Consider the following 17,795-nt stretch of genomic DNA (forward strand, 5'->3'; position numbering starts at 1 on the left):
AGCTTTGTATGCAGCACTGTACGTTCACACCCTGGTTTGCCATGCACTGACTAACTGTGTAGACAAGCCCTAAGATTCTGAACAGAAACTCTCATTGTGCAGCTTGCTTCTGGTGTCTCAAAACTGGGAATCAGACAGCAGCGATTTAAAATTTGTTGAATGTTTTTATTGTAGACATGGTAATGCTGCATGTAATGATCTTGGATAATTTGCTACCAGATAAAAATTGTATGATTCAATAGTAGCCTCCTAGTTTTTCAGGATTGGGCCTGCATGGTGAAGGGTGGGGAATGACTCCCTACATTGCTATTGACCAAATCGAGGATTTTTAATTTTTAAAGTGTTTTTGTGAACAGTATCTGACGTACCGCTGTATATTTAAGAATAAAGCATTTTAAATGTTGGTTGCTGATAAGATGAAACTATTATATATGAATAAGATCCTATAGTCTGATATTCTGCTTTTATCAGATTATCAGGAAGGGGCATGACCTGTTGTCTCACTGTGTGGGTATTGTATGTTGCATAGGAGTGAAGTGTTCTACTGCTGACTAGAAAATAGATGCACGTGGTTTTTTCCTATTATTACATATCTTTTTTTAAAGCCAACAAAGAACTTACAAACATAACCACACATAAAGAGGACTGTCAAGTAAAGTTGACTGGAAAATGAGAATTTTTCTTGCATTTGAAATTTTCCATTGGAAACTCCAGTTTTTCCTGTAGGAAATTTCAAAAGTGTGCGTCAAGTGTGTTTTTTGCTCACTTCCAAATACTTAGTTACTGTTTCCCAACTTTTTCCAGTGGCACCAGCTGAGAAACAGGAATGAAAAGTGGGAAGGTAAGGAAAAAACACCTTTCAGTTTTAGAAGTAACATGTTCACATTTCAGTTTTAACAGGCTACTTAAATGTGCAAGTGTTACTGTTTCTCTCAGTCACACTTTCAATATTTTGTTACTGGTTGCCAACTGGCAGAAGTTGGAAAACAATAATAATGCATGGGAAAGTAGGTTTTTCCACACTTTGACTTTTTTCACAGCTTTTGCTAATTGAAGCGCAGTCAGAAAGTGAGGGGAAATTTGCATTTAAAAATAGAAAAATTCTTAAAAATTAAGGATATTTTTCCACAAATGTTTTGTTTCCAAAATGTTTTATTTTTCCAGAAAAATATTGAAAGATGAAAAATTAATTGACAATATTTGTGTGAAAAATGTTGATTTAAAAAAAAAATAAAGCCCTATTTTCCAATGAAAAAACTTTTCCTCAGAAACTGTTTGACTACTGCAGTTGTTAAGGTTCTGATGTGTAGTGCTCAAAGGTTTGGAAATGCCAAAATTAAGGTTTTCTGCACAACCTTAACCTCAAACCACTTTTGTAGTGAACGAGCTTTGGGTCCAGAAGAGTACTACCTCATTCACTACAGAAGATGAGAAACGCATAATGAACGAAGGAGGGTTGAAGAGGTAAATGAGAGGAGTGTTGACAGGACCCCCTACCTCATTCAGTGCAGGGATGGGTGATACACCATTTATGAGGCATGGGGAAATAACTTATGAGGCTAACCATAAATATTTAAAAGTTATTTCATTCACTGTGCACTGTTGAGCCTGCAGAATTAATAATGATGGGACCTGTGGAAAAATGTGATCCTGTACTTAAAAAATAATCTCAAACTATTTCAAAATGCATACACACAAGGGAGCAGAATTCATGTTGTGTAGGCCGCCTTTACTTTGGCATTTCCAGACTTTTTAATACAATCTTAACATTATATTTATCAGCTTGTTGTATGGATGCACATGGGTTGGGGTGGGGAGGGAAGGTGACACACACCCCACTCATGTGGCAATTCTGTCCATGTGAGAAATTAATTCATGTGGTTCCTCAGTTCATCATGCAACTTTGACTATTTCATCTACATTCTGCCCCTTAATCCATCACTTATGGGACGTATTCCAACACGAGCACGCACCTCCAGTCAGCTTTAAAAAAGTCACTTTTTTAAAAAATCAGTCTGCCAAGATAATGGCAATCATTATTATTTGGATTGCATTAGTACCTAGAAATCCCCTATCCAATTGTGCTAAGTACTGTACATATATCTAATGAAGAGAAAGTCCTAGGAGTTAACAATCTAAGGCCTTGGCTACACTTACCAGCTAGTTCGACGGCTGGAAATCGAAGTTCTGGGTTCGACTTATCGCGTCTAGTCTGGACGCGATAAGTCGAACCCGGAAGTGCTTGCCGTCGACTGCGGTACTCCAGCTCGGCGAGAGGAGTACCGCGGAGTCGACGGGGGAGCCTGCCTGCCGCGTGTGGACCAAGGTAAGTTCGAACTAAGGTACTTCGACTTCAGCTACGTTATTCACGTAGCTGAAGTTGCGTACCTTAGTTCGAATTGGGGGGGGTAGTGTAGACCAAGCCTAAGAATAAGACAGACAACTGGTGGATATAGCAGGGAGCTGGTGGGAGCACAGGGTAACACTGGGACAATACTAATCAGCATTGATAAGCAGCAGTAAATGTTTCCCCTTTCTGCCCCCAAAATACAACCTCGACTAAGGACCTCAAAAGGTGAAATTTGTCTTGGGCTAGTGACATGTTTTCTATAGATGTAAAAATGTCAGAACTAGGAAAAGTCTGTTATCTTCTGGAAACAGGAACTTTTTACCATATGGAAGGAGAGTTTCCGAACGTTCCACTGGGACTCACAGTATTTGTGTCTGGCCTTGGAAGGTTCAGGATCACAGACTTAAATGCCATTTTTATGCTTAGAAAACTCAGTATTCTATATATAAATACATAAAATCTATATAAATCATCTATATATAGATTTATTAGAGTTGTTTTTATGGTTCCTTCTGGGCTCTCTATAGTTAGACTAAGGGTAACTACATCATCGGGCTTTACAGGCTGAGTAAGACGGAAAAAAAAAATCCCATGTCCATTTTTAAAGCTCTCAAAAGTGCATTTCTACAACAGTTTTTCTGTAATGTATGTGGCATATATATAAAACACATGATGGTGTGGCATAAAGATTTTATTTGTATTTGTTAGGAATGACCCGTGCAAGCTATGAGTGAGTAATGCAGTCATCTTAAATTCATTCTGATAAAACCTAGATACCACATCACACTATCATGCATTAGTTCATAACCTGTTTTTGTGTGTTTGTCTATAAATGTATAATAAAACATGCTTACCAAAGTGTTCCCAAACTTAATTCCTCACTAAACATCAATCCTCATCTTCATTATTTCAGATGTTATTTGCACAAAATTAAATTGATGTAAATATGTTCTGTAAAATTTGGCATATTGTTACAGTGGACGTATAAAATTATTAAAATATATGATGAAAGGTATTCTAATAATAGATAGCAGCTATGTGTATATATAATTCACAATAAAACATACAATGAGATAATGGTAGGCCTTGGATATGTGTGAATAGGACTGTGTGAGGCTGTTGAAGGTGGCTCTCTGAAGCCCCTGGCCTGGTATAAGATGTGCACAGTTAGGCTTTATCTGCTACATTGGCATCACTGAGGACATTTGCATGGTCAGGATTCTGTCTTTGTACATCCCATTGTAGAATCAGGGCTTAAATTCATTTTAAAAATATACATTTGTACTTCCCAATTTTATTTCCTTTAATTTTTTTCCAAGCCATTCATTTTGATACAAAAACATGCAAAATCCCCAAATTTTCAGGTACAGTGAAAAAAATTGTACTCAGAAAGTCCATTTTTACTGTGTATGATTCTGTGTTAGCATGATAATTTTGAAGAAATGAGAACCAATTTTGAATTAATTTGAGGTATTTTGAGCATTGCTGCTGTTAATTCACGCACTGGTAGTTGTGATGTACAAATTAGGTGTCTTCTCAACAGAAAAGTATTGGTATTAATATGTAATGCACTAATTATCTTTGTTAAAATAATGTTTTTAAAAGCTATTTCAAGTCCACTATCACTTTAAAAAAGTTTGTTTATATATACTTATCTATGTAAATAAGGAGTGTAATGTTAGTCATCTAAATCTATACTTAGGTATCTAAAGCAGTGGCCTAATTTATCTGGCTTCATTGCAAGTTGTGAGGGCTCTCAACACCTTTTATAGTCAGGCCACTTAAAATATGTCTTCATTGCATGTTCAGCATGAGAGATCAGCTCCTGGGTAGTACCAGCCATATTCCAAAGTCCAGCTTGAGTTACTGTGTTCTCACTGGTGCTGCACTCACTTGTGTGAGGCATTTGGACTTCTGGGTGCATATCTCAAGGATCTTTTGTGCTTCAGTAAGACAAGCCTCTCTGATTATTTCCCACTGAATTCTGGTAGAACTTGTCTGTCCTTCTGGGCACATGGGGAAATTGTGGTGTTTGTCTATAAAGTACCTACATGTATCATTTATCAAATAATCTCGTCAAGCTTGCACATAGAGATTTATTATTTGACCTTTCTTTCCTAAAGTTATGTGGCCAGAAGCGTATCCAACTTCATGAGATTTGTTCAGAAGGTTTGTTCTGTCAGGAGGTTAGCAGGGCGATTTGACAGGGTAAAAAGACTTCATGGTGGTAGAGGATGTAGAGATTAATTATTTGGTGTCTTCAAAAGCTCTGTCTAAATTTTCACCTTTCCTGTCATGCTACAGGCCATCGAGCGAGAAAAGCCTGAGAAGTACAGGAAACTGCAAGACACCAGCAGATCAGTGGAAGCCTTGGTGGAACAGATGGTGAATGGTAATGACATGGGGGTTGAAATAGATGATAATCTTAGGGATGGAATAAATACACAAGAATTCTGTTAGCAAAGCACTTTCTGAATGGAATGGTAAGTTAATTTTGCTTTATATTTTTGTCACTCTGTCTGGAGTGACCCACCACTGAGAGAGCCAGTCTTAGCTCAGCCTGTTAGAAAACAGTACAGGCACCCCAAACTGACAGTATATTCACCAAGATTTCACCCAGCCAGTAACAAATGTGCACTCCTGGATTACTGTATTAGTCTTGGAGTCACAGGCAGTCCCCTTAGGCTCTCCAGCCTCTCTTTACCACCCAGACAAGCTGGACTTTGTGATGAAAGGTTATTAAAAGAAAAAATCATCTCGCATTAAGTTACTCCCAACCTCAAGGGGTCAGTCAGCCCAGGTCAATGGTGACTCCAAAGACATCGCTGACAGCCAATTTCTCTAGTAAACTAACTAAAGGGTTATTAGCTAAGAAAAAGAAATCAGTTATTGAGAGGTTAAAGCAGGTAAAATACTTTAACAGGTGAGTCAAAATTTGTAAATCTAATATGATAGCAGAGATGTAGTGATGGGCTCTTGGGCCATTTGTTCAGTATTCCATCCTGTTAAAATCCAAAACAGTACAGAGATACAACATCGCTCCCTGGATCCATTCTTATAGTGGTTTTCCCCGGAAAACAATCTGGCAAGTATCTCCATCACAGCAAGGGCTTTTTCTCTGTTGACTAAATGCAGACTGTGGATTTCCCATTGTCAAACACCATGACCCATGCTTTGAAGTTAGCATGCTTCTTCATTTACAGTTCCAACGCTTCAATTCTGTTTGATGGGCAGGCCAATTACCGATGCACACATAATGCATTTTGTTACAGGAATCCAAAGAATCTTTCATTCATTTTCATGAAGTCTAAACATCAAGTAAATACACCTTTGATCTAGGATTATCTAATTACAGGGTATACATAATGTAACTACATGTAATGTGACAGAAGACAACAGAATACAGATAGGTGAAAACAATGCAATCAACATCCCCTTTTGATCTCTGCTAACAAGTGAATTGGCTTGAACATGCTATGACCTTTTAGCATTTCTTTGATATTCAGACATAAGTGAATTGCCCTATTGCTCTAGCCTGAGCTGGCAATCTGTTAGCCCTAACATTCAAAAATAATAAGAAAATTGTGATGCTATTAATTGGAAAGGGGTGGAAACAAAAACATAACCTTTCTACCATGAAAGGAAATGTAACAAACTATAATGCTCACAATAATGTACTATGTGTTAACAGTTTGTTCTGCACAGAAACTAAGATTCTAATCTTACTTTCTTGACTATATTAAACTTTTGAAGAGACTATAGTTCATTTTAAATTATTTCAGAGAGCAGGATGATGGTGTGGCATATTTGAATATAGTCAAAATTCTCTTAGCCATTTTTAAAATTAATCATATTATCTGATTATATGGCTTGTGCAATATTTTATATTGTAGCAGAGTATACAGATGTCTAATTCTATTTTGGAAGATATTTCTGGTATTTAAAAATTCAAACGTAATGGTTTAGCCAAATTTCAGATTTAAAAAAAAACATGTTTTACTTTGTAATGGGGTTCACTCATCACTCTGGCACCTCCTGATGGTTGTTTTGGGAATTAGCTATGCATGGTAGTGTGCTCACTTCGGGTAGTGCCTCGCCACTGTCACTCCTGCTCTAGGACCCACATCTCTCCAAGGACAACAGCGTCCTCTTCAGTGACACAGCCTTCCAGCCATGCCTCACACTGTGCTCCCCCCTTCTGGAGCACCTGAAGTCTGCTGTTCAGCCACTTCCTTTAGTGGCTATTGCAGTGAATTGTCTGGCCACTTCCTCATGGTTCCAGCATCTTCTTTTCCCTTGCCTCAGGGCCTCAGCCTGCAAACCCCAGCAGCCAGCCAGGGGCATGCTCTCTCACTCCCCCAGGCCCTGCTAGCAGCACTGCTCTGTCCAGGGTGCTGTCAGTTCTCTCAGCCCTCCAGACACACAGTCCTTCCTCCCTGGGCTCCCAGCAGACAACTACCCTCCTCTGCTCTGCAGCTCCCTTTTTATATGGGCCTGCTTGGCCCTGATTGGCTGCTCCCCTCAGCCCTTCTCTGATTGGCTGCTTCCATAGGGCTCTATTAACCCCTTAGAGTCCCAAGGGGAGAGCCAATTCTTGATTTAGTCCTGAGGGGTGCACAGGATCTGGTCCAAGAGGTAACTATAACAGGATCGCTTGGAAATAGTGACCATAATATAATAACATTTAACATTCCTGTGGTGGAAAGAACACCTCAACAGCCCAACACTGTGGCATTTAATTTCAGAAAGGGGAACTATGCAAAAATGAGGAGGTTAGTTAAACAGAAATTAAAAGGTACTGACTAGAGTGAAATCCCTGCAAGCTGCATGGACAGTTTTCAAAGACACCATAATAGAGGCCCAACTTAAATGTATACTCCAAATTAAAAAACACAGTAAAATACCTAAAAAAGAGCCACTGTGGCTTAACAGCCATGTAAAAGAAGCAGTGAGAGATAAAAAGGCATATTTTAAAAAGTGGAAGTCAAACCCTAGTGAGGGACATAGAAAGGAGCATAAACACTGCCAAATTAAGAGTAAAAATGTAATAAGAAAAGCCAAAAAGGAGTTTGATGAACAGCTAGCCAAAAGCTCAAAAGGTAATAACAAAATGTTTTTTAAGTACATCAGAAGCAGGAAGCCTGCTAAACAACCAGTGGGGCCCCTGGACGATCGAGATACAAAAGGAGCACTTAAAGACGATAAAGTCATTGTAGAGAAACTAAATGAATTCTTGTCTTCAGTCTTCATGGCTGAGGATGTTAGGGAGATTCCTAAACCTGAGCCGTCTTTTGTAGGTGACAAATCTGAGGAATTGTCACAGATTGAAGCATCACTAGAGGAGATTTGGAATTAATTGATAAACTTAACAGTAACAAGTCACTGGGACCAGATGGCATTCACCCAAGAGTTCTGAAAGAACTCAAATGTGAAATTGCGGAACTATTAACCATGGTTTGTAACCTGTCCTTTAAATCAGCTTCTGTACCCAATGACTGGAAGATAGCTAATGTAATGCCAATATTTTAAAAAGGCTCTCGAGGTGATCCCAGCAATTACAGACCGGTAAGTCTAACATCAGTACCAGGCAAATTAGTTGAAACAATAGTAAAGAATAAAATTGTTGGGAAAAGTCAACATGGTTACTGTAAAGGGAAATCTTACTAATCTATTAGCGTTCTTTGAAGGGGTCAACAAACATGTGGACAAGGGGGATCCAGTGGACATAGCATACTTCCAGAAAGCCTTTGACAAGGTCTCTCACCAAATGCTCTTATGTAAATTAAGTTGTCATGGGATAAGAGGGAAGATTCTTTCATGGATTGAGAACTGGTTAAAAGACAGGGAACAAAAGGTAGGGATAAATGATAAATTTTCAGAATGGAGAGGGGTAACTAGTGGTGTTCCCCAAGAGTCAGTCCTAGGACCAATCCTATTCAACTTATTCATAAATGATCTGGCCAAATTTGCAGATGATACTAAACTGCTCAAGATAGTTAAGACCAAAGCAGACTGTGGAGAGCTTCAACAAGATCTCACAAAACTAAACGATTGGGCAACAAAATGGCAAATGAAATTTAATGTGGATAAACGTAAAGTAATGCACATTGGAAAAAAGAACCCCAACTATACATACAATATGATGGGAGCTAATTTAGCTACAACTAATCAGGAAAGAGATCTTGGAGTCATCCTGGATAGTTCTCTGAAGACGTCCACACAGTGTGCAGCGGCAGTCAAAAAATCAAACAGGATGTTAGGAATCATTCAAAAAGGGATAGAGAATAAGACGGCGAATATCTTATTGCCCTTATATAAATCCATGGTATGCCCACATCTTAAATACTGTGTACAGATGTGGTCTCCTCATCTCAAAAAGGATATACTGGCATTAGAAAAGTTTCAGAGCAGGGCAACTAAAATGATTAGGGGTTTGGAACGGGTCCCATATGAGGAGAGATTAAAGAGGCTAGGACTTTTCAGCTTGGAAAAGAGGAGACTAAGGGGGGATATGATAGAGCTATATAAAATCATGAGTGATGTGGAGAAGGTGAATAAGAAAAAGTTATTTATTTGTTCCCATAATATAAGAACTAGGGGCCACCAAATGAAATTAATGGGCAGCAGGTTTAAAACAAATAAAAGGAAGTTCTTCTTCACACAACGCACAGCCAACCTGTAGAACTCCTTGCCTGGGGAGGTTGTGAAGGCTAGGGCTATAACAGGGTTTAAAAGAGAACTAGATAAATTCATGGAGGTTAAGTCCATTAATGGCTATTAGCCATGATGGGTAAGGAATGGTGTCCCTAGCCTCTGTTTGTCAGAGAGTGGAGATGGATGGCAGGATAGAGATCACTTGATCATTACCTGTTAAGTTCACTTCCTCTGGGGCACCTGGCATTGGCCACTGTCGGCAGACAGGATACTGGGCTAGATGGACCTTTGGTCTGACCGAGTATGGCTGTTCTTATGTTCATGTGGGGCAGGAGCCCCATCACATACTTTGATGATTGAATTTTGTTAATTTCCAGACTTGACTGATATGTTGTGAGCTTTTAGATTTTTTTTTTCTAGGAAAAGAAAAAGGGTTTACTGTAAAACAGGAGAAATATACACTGAAGAAAAATTGCAGTGATATGTGCTTTTGAGTGCAACTTGACAAACTAAAACCAGAAATTGTCATCTTCATTACATTAAATAATTCCCAGCACTGCAATAAAATCTACAAACAATTCTACTAGTAACTAGGGGCAGATTCTGCTGTGCTGACTCACCTTAATGCATGGATAGTCACATTGATTAAATGGAATTATTTGTCAAATATGATAGTAGTAATCAAAATAAGGAGGGCAGACTCTGCACCTAAGCGGGTTGAATGTTATGTTCCTCGTTTACTACTGTTTTCATACAAGTAAAATATAAACAGCTTGCAACTTAGTATTTGCTCCAGTATCTCAGTTTAGTGTGCATTAGTTACTTTCTTAAGTAGTGGTTGCACACAGTAAATTAAATATTGGAAAACAATAATGACAGTAAAAAGGTTTTCTTAACTATGGTTCTCAACAGTACAAGCAAAGATGCAGTATCCTGGAGGAAGCTGTTAGACAAATGCTTACAGACAAAACTGGCAGGGCTTGATTATTAGAAGTGCTGAGTATCCACATCTGCCACTATCTTGTTGATCCATAGCTCTTCCAAAATTTTGGGCCTACACAGTGCAGTTGCAGTAAAGCTGACCTTCAACAAGTTGAACATTAGTTAAGGAACTATTAACCAGAGAGTGGAGTGTAAAATTGAATGGGTTGCTATTTGATGTTGCAGGGTTTCTTTAATTGTTATGATAAACAGCAGAGAACGTCGTAAGTGAATAAAATATGAAGTCACCATGCTAACCAAATGTGAATGAACCTAGGTGGTTGTAGAGTCATCCCAGCATCAGTGTGTAGGCACAGTGTCTTAAGCAATGGCCCTGGCCTGCTAAGTTGTCAGAGATTTCAAGGATAGACAGATTTTGATGGTCTCGTTCCTAAACACAAGGAGCAATGCAGAGGAAAGTCTATGAGGCAGAATCTCATGAAACTTCTACCCTACTTGGGACAGAGTTTCCATGGTTGGTCATGTACAAAAAATCTACAGCAGATTTTTCTTTTCTTTTAATTGGTATTAAAAATAATCTATTTGGCCTGGAAGAATACTTTCCCTGGATTGTGCAAGCCTGGTAAGGCACTATTTGCTATGTGAACACTTAGCCTATTGAATCAAGAGTCAGGTCCATTTAGTGCACATAAGAAAATATAAAAAATCTCCTCCTCCTATTTTGCCTCATGGCTGGGAGGAACAACACGGCACTTGACTGCCCCAGTGACAATTCCATTTGCATTTTTTTGCTGTCTACTTTTGGTTTCAGTTGGAGAACCAGTAGCCTCAGGAACTGGTATCATGACACAGCCACCTCTTTGTTCCAAAGCATAGGTGTCAACTGGGGCCGGTGCAAGGAAGTTTCGCGCCCTAGCGAAACTTCCACCTTGCGCCCCTCCCCCCCAGCCCTGCGACAGCTCCCCGCGCCCCCCTCCACCCTGAGGCGGGAGAAGTGGAGCGGCCGCTGCGCTGGGAGAGGGAGTCTGAGCCGCACATGTCAGTGTGCCGCCGGCAGCCCAGCCCAGGAACGCTGTAGAAAAAATAATTGGGGGCACCACTTTTTGGCACCCCCAAATCTTGGCGCCATAGGCAACCACCTAGTTTGCCTTAATGGTAGCACCAGCTCTGGTGTCAACTACACCTAGTATCAAACAGATTATCACTTCCAACTGAAATTCCCTCTTGTAATTTGTGATTCTCTGTTCTCCCCTTACCTCCCAAAATGGTGAATGCATGCGGCTGGTATTATGATGTTGTATCTCCAGTTGTGAGGTCATAGTGAGAGGAAGAGGTCCAAACTCACTTCTGGCTTGATTTTTTTATTAATAAGTAACATTTATTTATAATGATATGCTGTTTGGAGGGAGGGCACTTTCCACTGTTGCTTAAAGTAGCAGCAACAATTGTGCATATTTGTTGGAGGCGACCCCTTAAAGACAGATGAGGTTTCCCAAATATCAGTCTATCGGAAGGAACGTGTCTTCCCACTAGGACTTTGGCGCTGAACATGCTAGCTGTGGATCAGTGTAACCAAGCGTGTCCCTCTCAGTTCTCCTGACCTCATGCTGTGCATCATGACAGTCTTGTTGGCAGGAGTATGACTCCACCTTGGCAAGAACAACACCATAGTTGTCTGTGTAAGGAGGAACTCTCCCTTTCTGGCAATTTTAGAGGGGCAAGTACCCTTTTGGAAAAGGGAGCGGCCTTCACAGCTGTTCAGCCTGATATTTATGGAACTTTCACATACGCCACAGCTGCAAAGGCAATTCCAAAATGAGTAGAGTACAGAGTAATTAAGAAGTGCAATAATTACCACAAGGTTAAAGTGTAAAATGAGATAAGTATTCTCAGCAGAGAATTAGATTATTTTAACTCATCTTTTTCACTTGCTGGTAGCTGGAATATCTAGCAAAGTGTTTAATATTATAGCTTGAGTATGGAGGAAGTTAACGGTGATGTGCAACCTTCTGGAATTGTAAGTACTGTGAATTTTCTATCTGTCTAATTCTTCCAATTCATTATGAGTTAATACATTTGCTATTAAATAGGATTACCTCCAGACTGGGATTGAACAAAAAACAGAAGTTTACCTCAACTCTAGGTTTAGCACAATTTGAGATTTAGGCTTAAACTCTTTTTTAGATTCAGAATAATTCAGATAACTTCCCCCTCTCTCTCTCTGCCTGTTGTTGAAATCCATTTGGGGATCAGCACATAAACTATCTGAAAATTTCTTATAGATTATTGCTTACTTCAAATCTTGTTAGTGTGGAGTTCATTCAGAATCAAAGGTGGGACTCATAGATTTTAAGGTCAGAAGAAACCATGTAGTCTGACATCCTGCACATTACAGGCCACAGAACCTCACCCACTCCTGAAATCTGACCCTAGGGAAAATTCTTTCCCGATCCCAAATATGGTGATTAGTTAGACTCTGAGCATGTGGGCAAGACCCACCAGGCAGATACCTGGAAAAGAATTCTCTGTAGTAATTCAGAGCCTCTCCATCTAGTGTCCCATCTTCAGCAGTTGGAGATTTTTGCTACTGGCAGTCACCGATGGGCCACACACCATCGTACACAGTCCCATCATACCATCCCCTCCATAAACTTATCAAGCTCAGTCCTGAAGCCAGTTAGGTTTTTTGCCCCCACTGCTTCCCTTGGAAGGCTGTTCCAGAATTTCACTCCTCTAATGTTTAGAAACCTTTGCCTAATTTCGAACCTAAACTTGTTGATGGCCAATTGATATCCATTTGTTCTTGTGTCCACAATGGTGCTTAACTAAAATAACTCCTCTCCCTCCCTGGTGTTTATCCCTCTGATGTATTTATAGAGAGCAATCATATCTCCCCTCAGCCTTCTTTTGGTTAGGCTAAGCAAACCAAGTTCTTTGAGTCTCTTCTCATAAGGTAGGTTTTCCCTTCCTTGGATTATCCTAGTCACCCATCTCTGCACCTGTTCCAGTTTGAATTGATCTTTCTTAAACATGGGAGACCAGAATTGCACACAGTATTCCAGATGAGATCTCACCAATGCCTTGTATAATGGTACTAACACTTCACTGTCTGTACTGGAAATACCTCATCTGATGCATCCTAGGAAAAGGTGTTAGCCTTTTTCATGTCTGCATCATATTTATGGCTCATAGTCATCCTGTGCTCAACCAATACACCCAGGTATTGTGCCTCCTCCATCACTTCCAACTGATAAATCCCCAGATTACAGAAAAAAATTCTTGTTGTTAGTCCCTAAATGCATGATGATGCACTTTGTACTATTAAATATCATCCCATTTCTATTACTCCAGTTTACAAGGTCATCCAGATCTTCTTGTATGATATTCCGGTCCTCCTCCATATTGGCTATACCTCCCAACGTTGTGTCATTCACAAATTTTATTAGCACAGTGCAGTCTGGAGGAGATTCTGGTGAAGCTCCAGAGAGCCCAAGGTTTCAACAGAGCAGATGACCGGAGCTCTGTAGACAGAGTACCATGCTTAGAAACCTTCCTCCTTTTCCATTAGATATATCATCACAGTGGCAGGAAGTTGTGTTTAGAGAACATTTTTGGATTTGGCGGAGATAGTAAGACTAGGGCCTATTGAAAAGAGGGAGAAATATCTGGTTGATTTGGAAGAAGAGATGTTTAATTTATTTAACTTTTAGAAGCTTAACAAAATGGAAGCTTCAACTCACTTGAGGTACACCCAGTACTATTATGGTGCCCAATAAACAATATGTTCCTTGCAGAAATTGTTCAGTAGTATGATGTGATTACAACAATTTATATTCTGTTCTTATAAGATCATGTACTAGACATCCAACAAGTTAATTTATATTTATTTAAGATTTAGACCACTGGTGAAATTCATGGGCAGACAGAGGAAGGTGAAGAATTTAAAATATAAAAAAGACAAAAATCAAAGGGTGGAAGACATCTTAAGAGAGAAATGATCAGGGTAATAATGAACACATGTCTTAGTTTCATTTCTTTCTTTAATTTACTTTTTTGTTGTTTTGGAACTGGGGTCAGGTTGGAAAATAGGAACAAAATAGTGGTGGAAAGGAAGGAATGGGAAGAGGAACACTGGAAGGAAGGATGGAGTATAGGCAGTTGGAGTATAGAAATAAAGGGACAGGAACAGGTTGGGGCACACAGCCAGTCAGGAGATAGAAAATAATGTCCAGAGTAAAAAGCATTCTGTTGTCATCACTAGTGTCTACAGACATGAAGGTGCTTTACTCCCACCTGATTCTTCAGGCAGGGAAATGCCTATGGGGGTGATTGGAGTGTTGTTTCTCTGGCTGGGAGTGCCTCCACAAGGGAGGTTAACCCTGACAAAATAGCAATTCATAAGGCTCCAGGCAGAACCTTTCCTGTCATACTGCTGCTGCTCTTGGCTATTGCTGGGGCAAACTTGGCTGCTTTTGGGTGCTGGCTGTACCCCACAGGAGGTCTTGCTCTGCTTCCCCTTGGCCAAGAGTCAGTAAGGACCTTCAGGGTCCTGTTACCCCCTCTTCCCCTCCCCCCTCATAAAAGAGCAAATCATGCATTCCCTTTAAAATGTTCTCAGCTTAAAAGTCTGCTGGCAAACTGAAAGAGTGAAGCAGGGTGTGGGGGTTTCTTAGTGGACTCTTGATTGTTATGATGATTTAGGATAAAACACCTACTGTATCAAAATAAATACTCAGTGAACTTCTGATGGGAGGTGTTAAAATGATTGCAAAATCAATTTGTAATGATGCAACACTTAAAATGCTACCGTTATAAGGAGGAAGTTTATTAATATGCCTCATTGACGTTGCCATTTCAAATATCCTTAGGAGTCATGAGATCTTAAAAAAAAAAGGTAATATGGTATTATTCTATCTTGGATCCATGGCTAATGATAAATAAACTTGACAAGGTAGACTTCATGCTAAATGACAGTCCCAAAGTAGTTGCATATAAGGTGCTATATAATTAAAAATATTCTAACACAATTTGTTGTGCACAGTACACAAGGTAATAAAATTAATGGATGCACTTCAGGTAATGATCTATGTCCTCTGGGTACAATATATTTATTCACTGAGTATATCGGGGTTGTTTAGAATATGAAATGTGAAAGGATTATAATTCATTAACCCTGAAATTTTAGCATATTAGCACTAAATGGGTTTTGTATTGCTCATTTTACATGGCTATCAAAATTTTGTATATGTAACTCCCAGAAAATAATAAGCGACAGGGAAATTGATGTTAACAATATGTATGAAAAGGTTTTAAACATTTGTAGACTGAAATGAAAAAACACCAATCGTAGAATCGTAGGACTGGACGGGACCTCGAGAGATCATCTAGTCCAGTCCCCTGCAGTCATGGCAGGACTAACCATTATCTAGACCATCCCTGACAGATGATTGTCTAACCTGCTCTTAAAAAAATCTCCAATGATGGAGATTAAACAACCTCCTACACAATTTATTCCAGTGCTTAACCACCCTGACAGGAAGTTTTTCCTAATGTCCAACCTAAACCGCCCTGGCCAATTGGGGCCCCCTGGAAAAATGGGTGCTGCATCAGAAGTCCAGAACCCTGGCAGAAGCCATGGAGCAGGCAGGGGATGCCCCAGCACCCCGACCCTGGTCCCCGGCAGAAGGACTGGGTGGGTGGGGGAAGGGCAGGTGTAGGGCAGAGCCGCAGTGCCAGATTCCAGCTGCAGCCCTGGGACAGGAGGAGCTCTCACTTTGCCCTGGCCTCAGGGCTGGAGGAACTCTCTCTCCCCACTGTAATCCCAGGGCTGTGGCGAGGGGACAGAGCTTCTCCAGTCTTGGGGCCGCAGTCGGGGGACAGAAAGGAGCAAATGGGGGGGCTGCAGTGGGGGGGAGGTAGAATGGGGTGGGACTGTGGGTGAAACGGGGGCCTTGGGTGGAACAGGAGTGGGGTCACAGGCGAAGGGGCAGAACACAGTGGAGCCAGGGGTGGGGCTGCAGATGGAAGGGGTGGAATGGGAGCAGGATCTTCTCTGGCCTATGGCCCCAGAAGACCTTAATCCGCCTCTGCATTAAGTCACAGGAGAAGTCAAAGGATCTCTTTACTGGTCTGGGAACATGAATACATCAGACACAATGTTTGAACATAAGTTAATGGAACTTTACTAACTTGAGAATTTTCAGTGTATTTAAACAAGTTGAGAGGGATTGGGGACTCCAGGGGAGGAAAAGAGGTGGAAGGAGACCTTGGGAGGGATCTGCTGCAACCAGACACTAGCCTGGAATATACGACTCTCCAATCCTAGAAGAAAATATGACCAGGAAGAAAACTGTCAGTAAACCATAGATAGTCCAAGGCTGTAGCCCCCATGCAATCATAACTTTGGCCTGAAAGCCTACTTCAGTGTCAAATTCATAGCAGTTAGAAGACAAAGCTCGTAGTAAGTATTTTAAAATGACCACCTTACTTATCCCAAATGAAATCACAGGCAGTGTCCACCAGGCCCAGGGGTAGATAAGGATATAAAGTCAGGGACCTTGTACCTTCTTTTACGGTTCTCAGGCATTTTATGAATGTATTGCTACTCAGAGTGTATGTCCAAATCTACAGGCAGGACCAATTGTTGAAACAAACCATTCAGTTTAGTTGAGAATAGCAAAACATGTGCCTGCTACTATACTATTAGTGCACTTGCTTCTGCTACTGATGAGTTTGTGTCCATATGTTGATCATTTAATAAAAATCTCCATTCCGACTCCATGTACAGGATCATGCTACCACCTTGCACTTAGTCATATGCTAATTAAACATTAACATATGCTAAATGCAGTTGCATACCCACTAGTGCCAAAAATGCCAGGTCAAAAACATTGATGCATCTTGTTCCAGAAATGTACTCAATGGATTTACCTCTCCTGCCTTCTCTCCCTCATGTGCCCCACAGGAAACATGTTCAGAGTTACTGTTTGGCATACCCCAAAGTGCAGCTTGCCATCCTCATGCTCCCTCAAACTCTTCTTCTCTCCCTGTCTGCTCCCTCTCCCAAACACCAGCCTTTCTCTTGTAACGTATGTTTCTGAGTGGACTGTACCACACAGTGACTATAGTAGGAAGAGAGCCTGAGACATAAGCCCTTGTATCAGAGGCCTGGGCTAAAGTAGTCAAATTAAGTTGTGAGCAAGAGGCAAGCCCTGCTCACAGAATCTGGCAAGAACAGGGTTGATACTGCAGAAACACATTCCTAAGTAGTGCCAGGCACAAGAATATACATGCAAACACCTTATAGAAAGGTGGTACAGAACACCCCGGTACCAGAACATTCCTCAAAGTTAACAGGAACACACTTACCCATCTTAAGGATAAGGTCAGGATGACAGCATGATGAATAGATATGTTTTGATTGAACCTAGAGGTACAAGGCAATGGGTGGCACCCTAATACATCAGAGTGTGGCACCCTGATACGTCAGGGGAAATACATAACTTGTTTGTATTGGTGTATAAAGATGTATCTCAGAGGGAGTGTCTTTGGCCAGCTGAGGGGGCAATGGAAAGTCCCACCATTCACTGAGCAGCGTCCATTGTCGTGGGCACACGTGCTAGTATAACTGTAGACATTGATCCAGGGAGCTAGGACTGCGCTTCATTGACAATAAACCTGGCTGGGTGCCTTTGTACCTTAACAGGTACACCTTAACAGGTGCCTTTGTACCTTTGTACCTTAACCTTTGTGGACATTGAGCAGTTTGCTTGAGGTGTGCCAGCTTGAGCTGTGCCTGCTGTCTGCACAGAGCTGGGACAGCACACAGAGAGAACACACACACGCAGCC

At 40.7% G+C, this 17,795-nt stretch overlaps 1 protein-coding gene across 9 annotated transcripts in view; it reads left to right on the forward strand.

Annotated features, from left to right (window-relative positions):
* The window catches only part of DMD (dystrophin), a 1,855,422-nt gene that overhangs the window by 657,306 nt on the left and 1,180,321 nt on the right, over positions 1-17,795 (forward strand). For all 9 annotated transcript variants that reach the window (XM_034754682.1, XM_034754655.1, XM_034754674.1 and 6 more), the window contains one exon: positions 4,655-4,742. In XM_034754682.1, the coding sequence (XP_034610573.1) occupies positions 4,655-4,742 (88 nt within the window). The remainder of the gene's footprint in view (positions 1-4,654; positions 4,743-17,795) is intronic.

Source organism: Trachemys scripta, chromosome 1, assembly GCF_013100865.1.
Source record: "Trachemys scripta elegans isolate TJP31775 chromosome 1, CAS_Tse_1.0, whole genome shotgun sequence".
Taxonomy (NCBI): Eukaryota; Metazoa; Chordata; order Testudines; family Emydidae; genus Trachemys; species Trachemys scripta.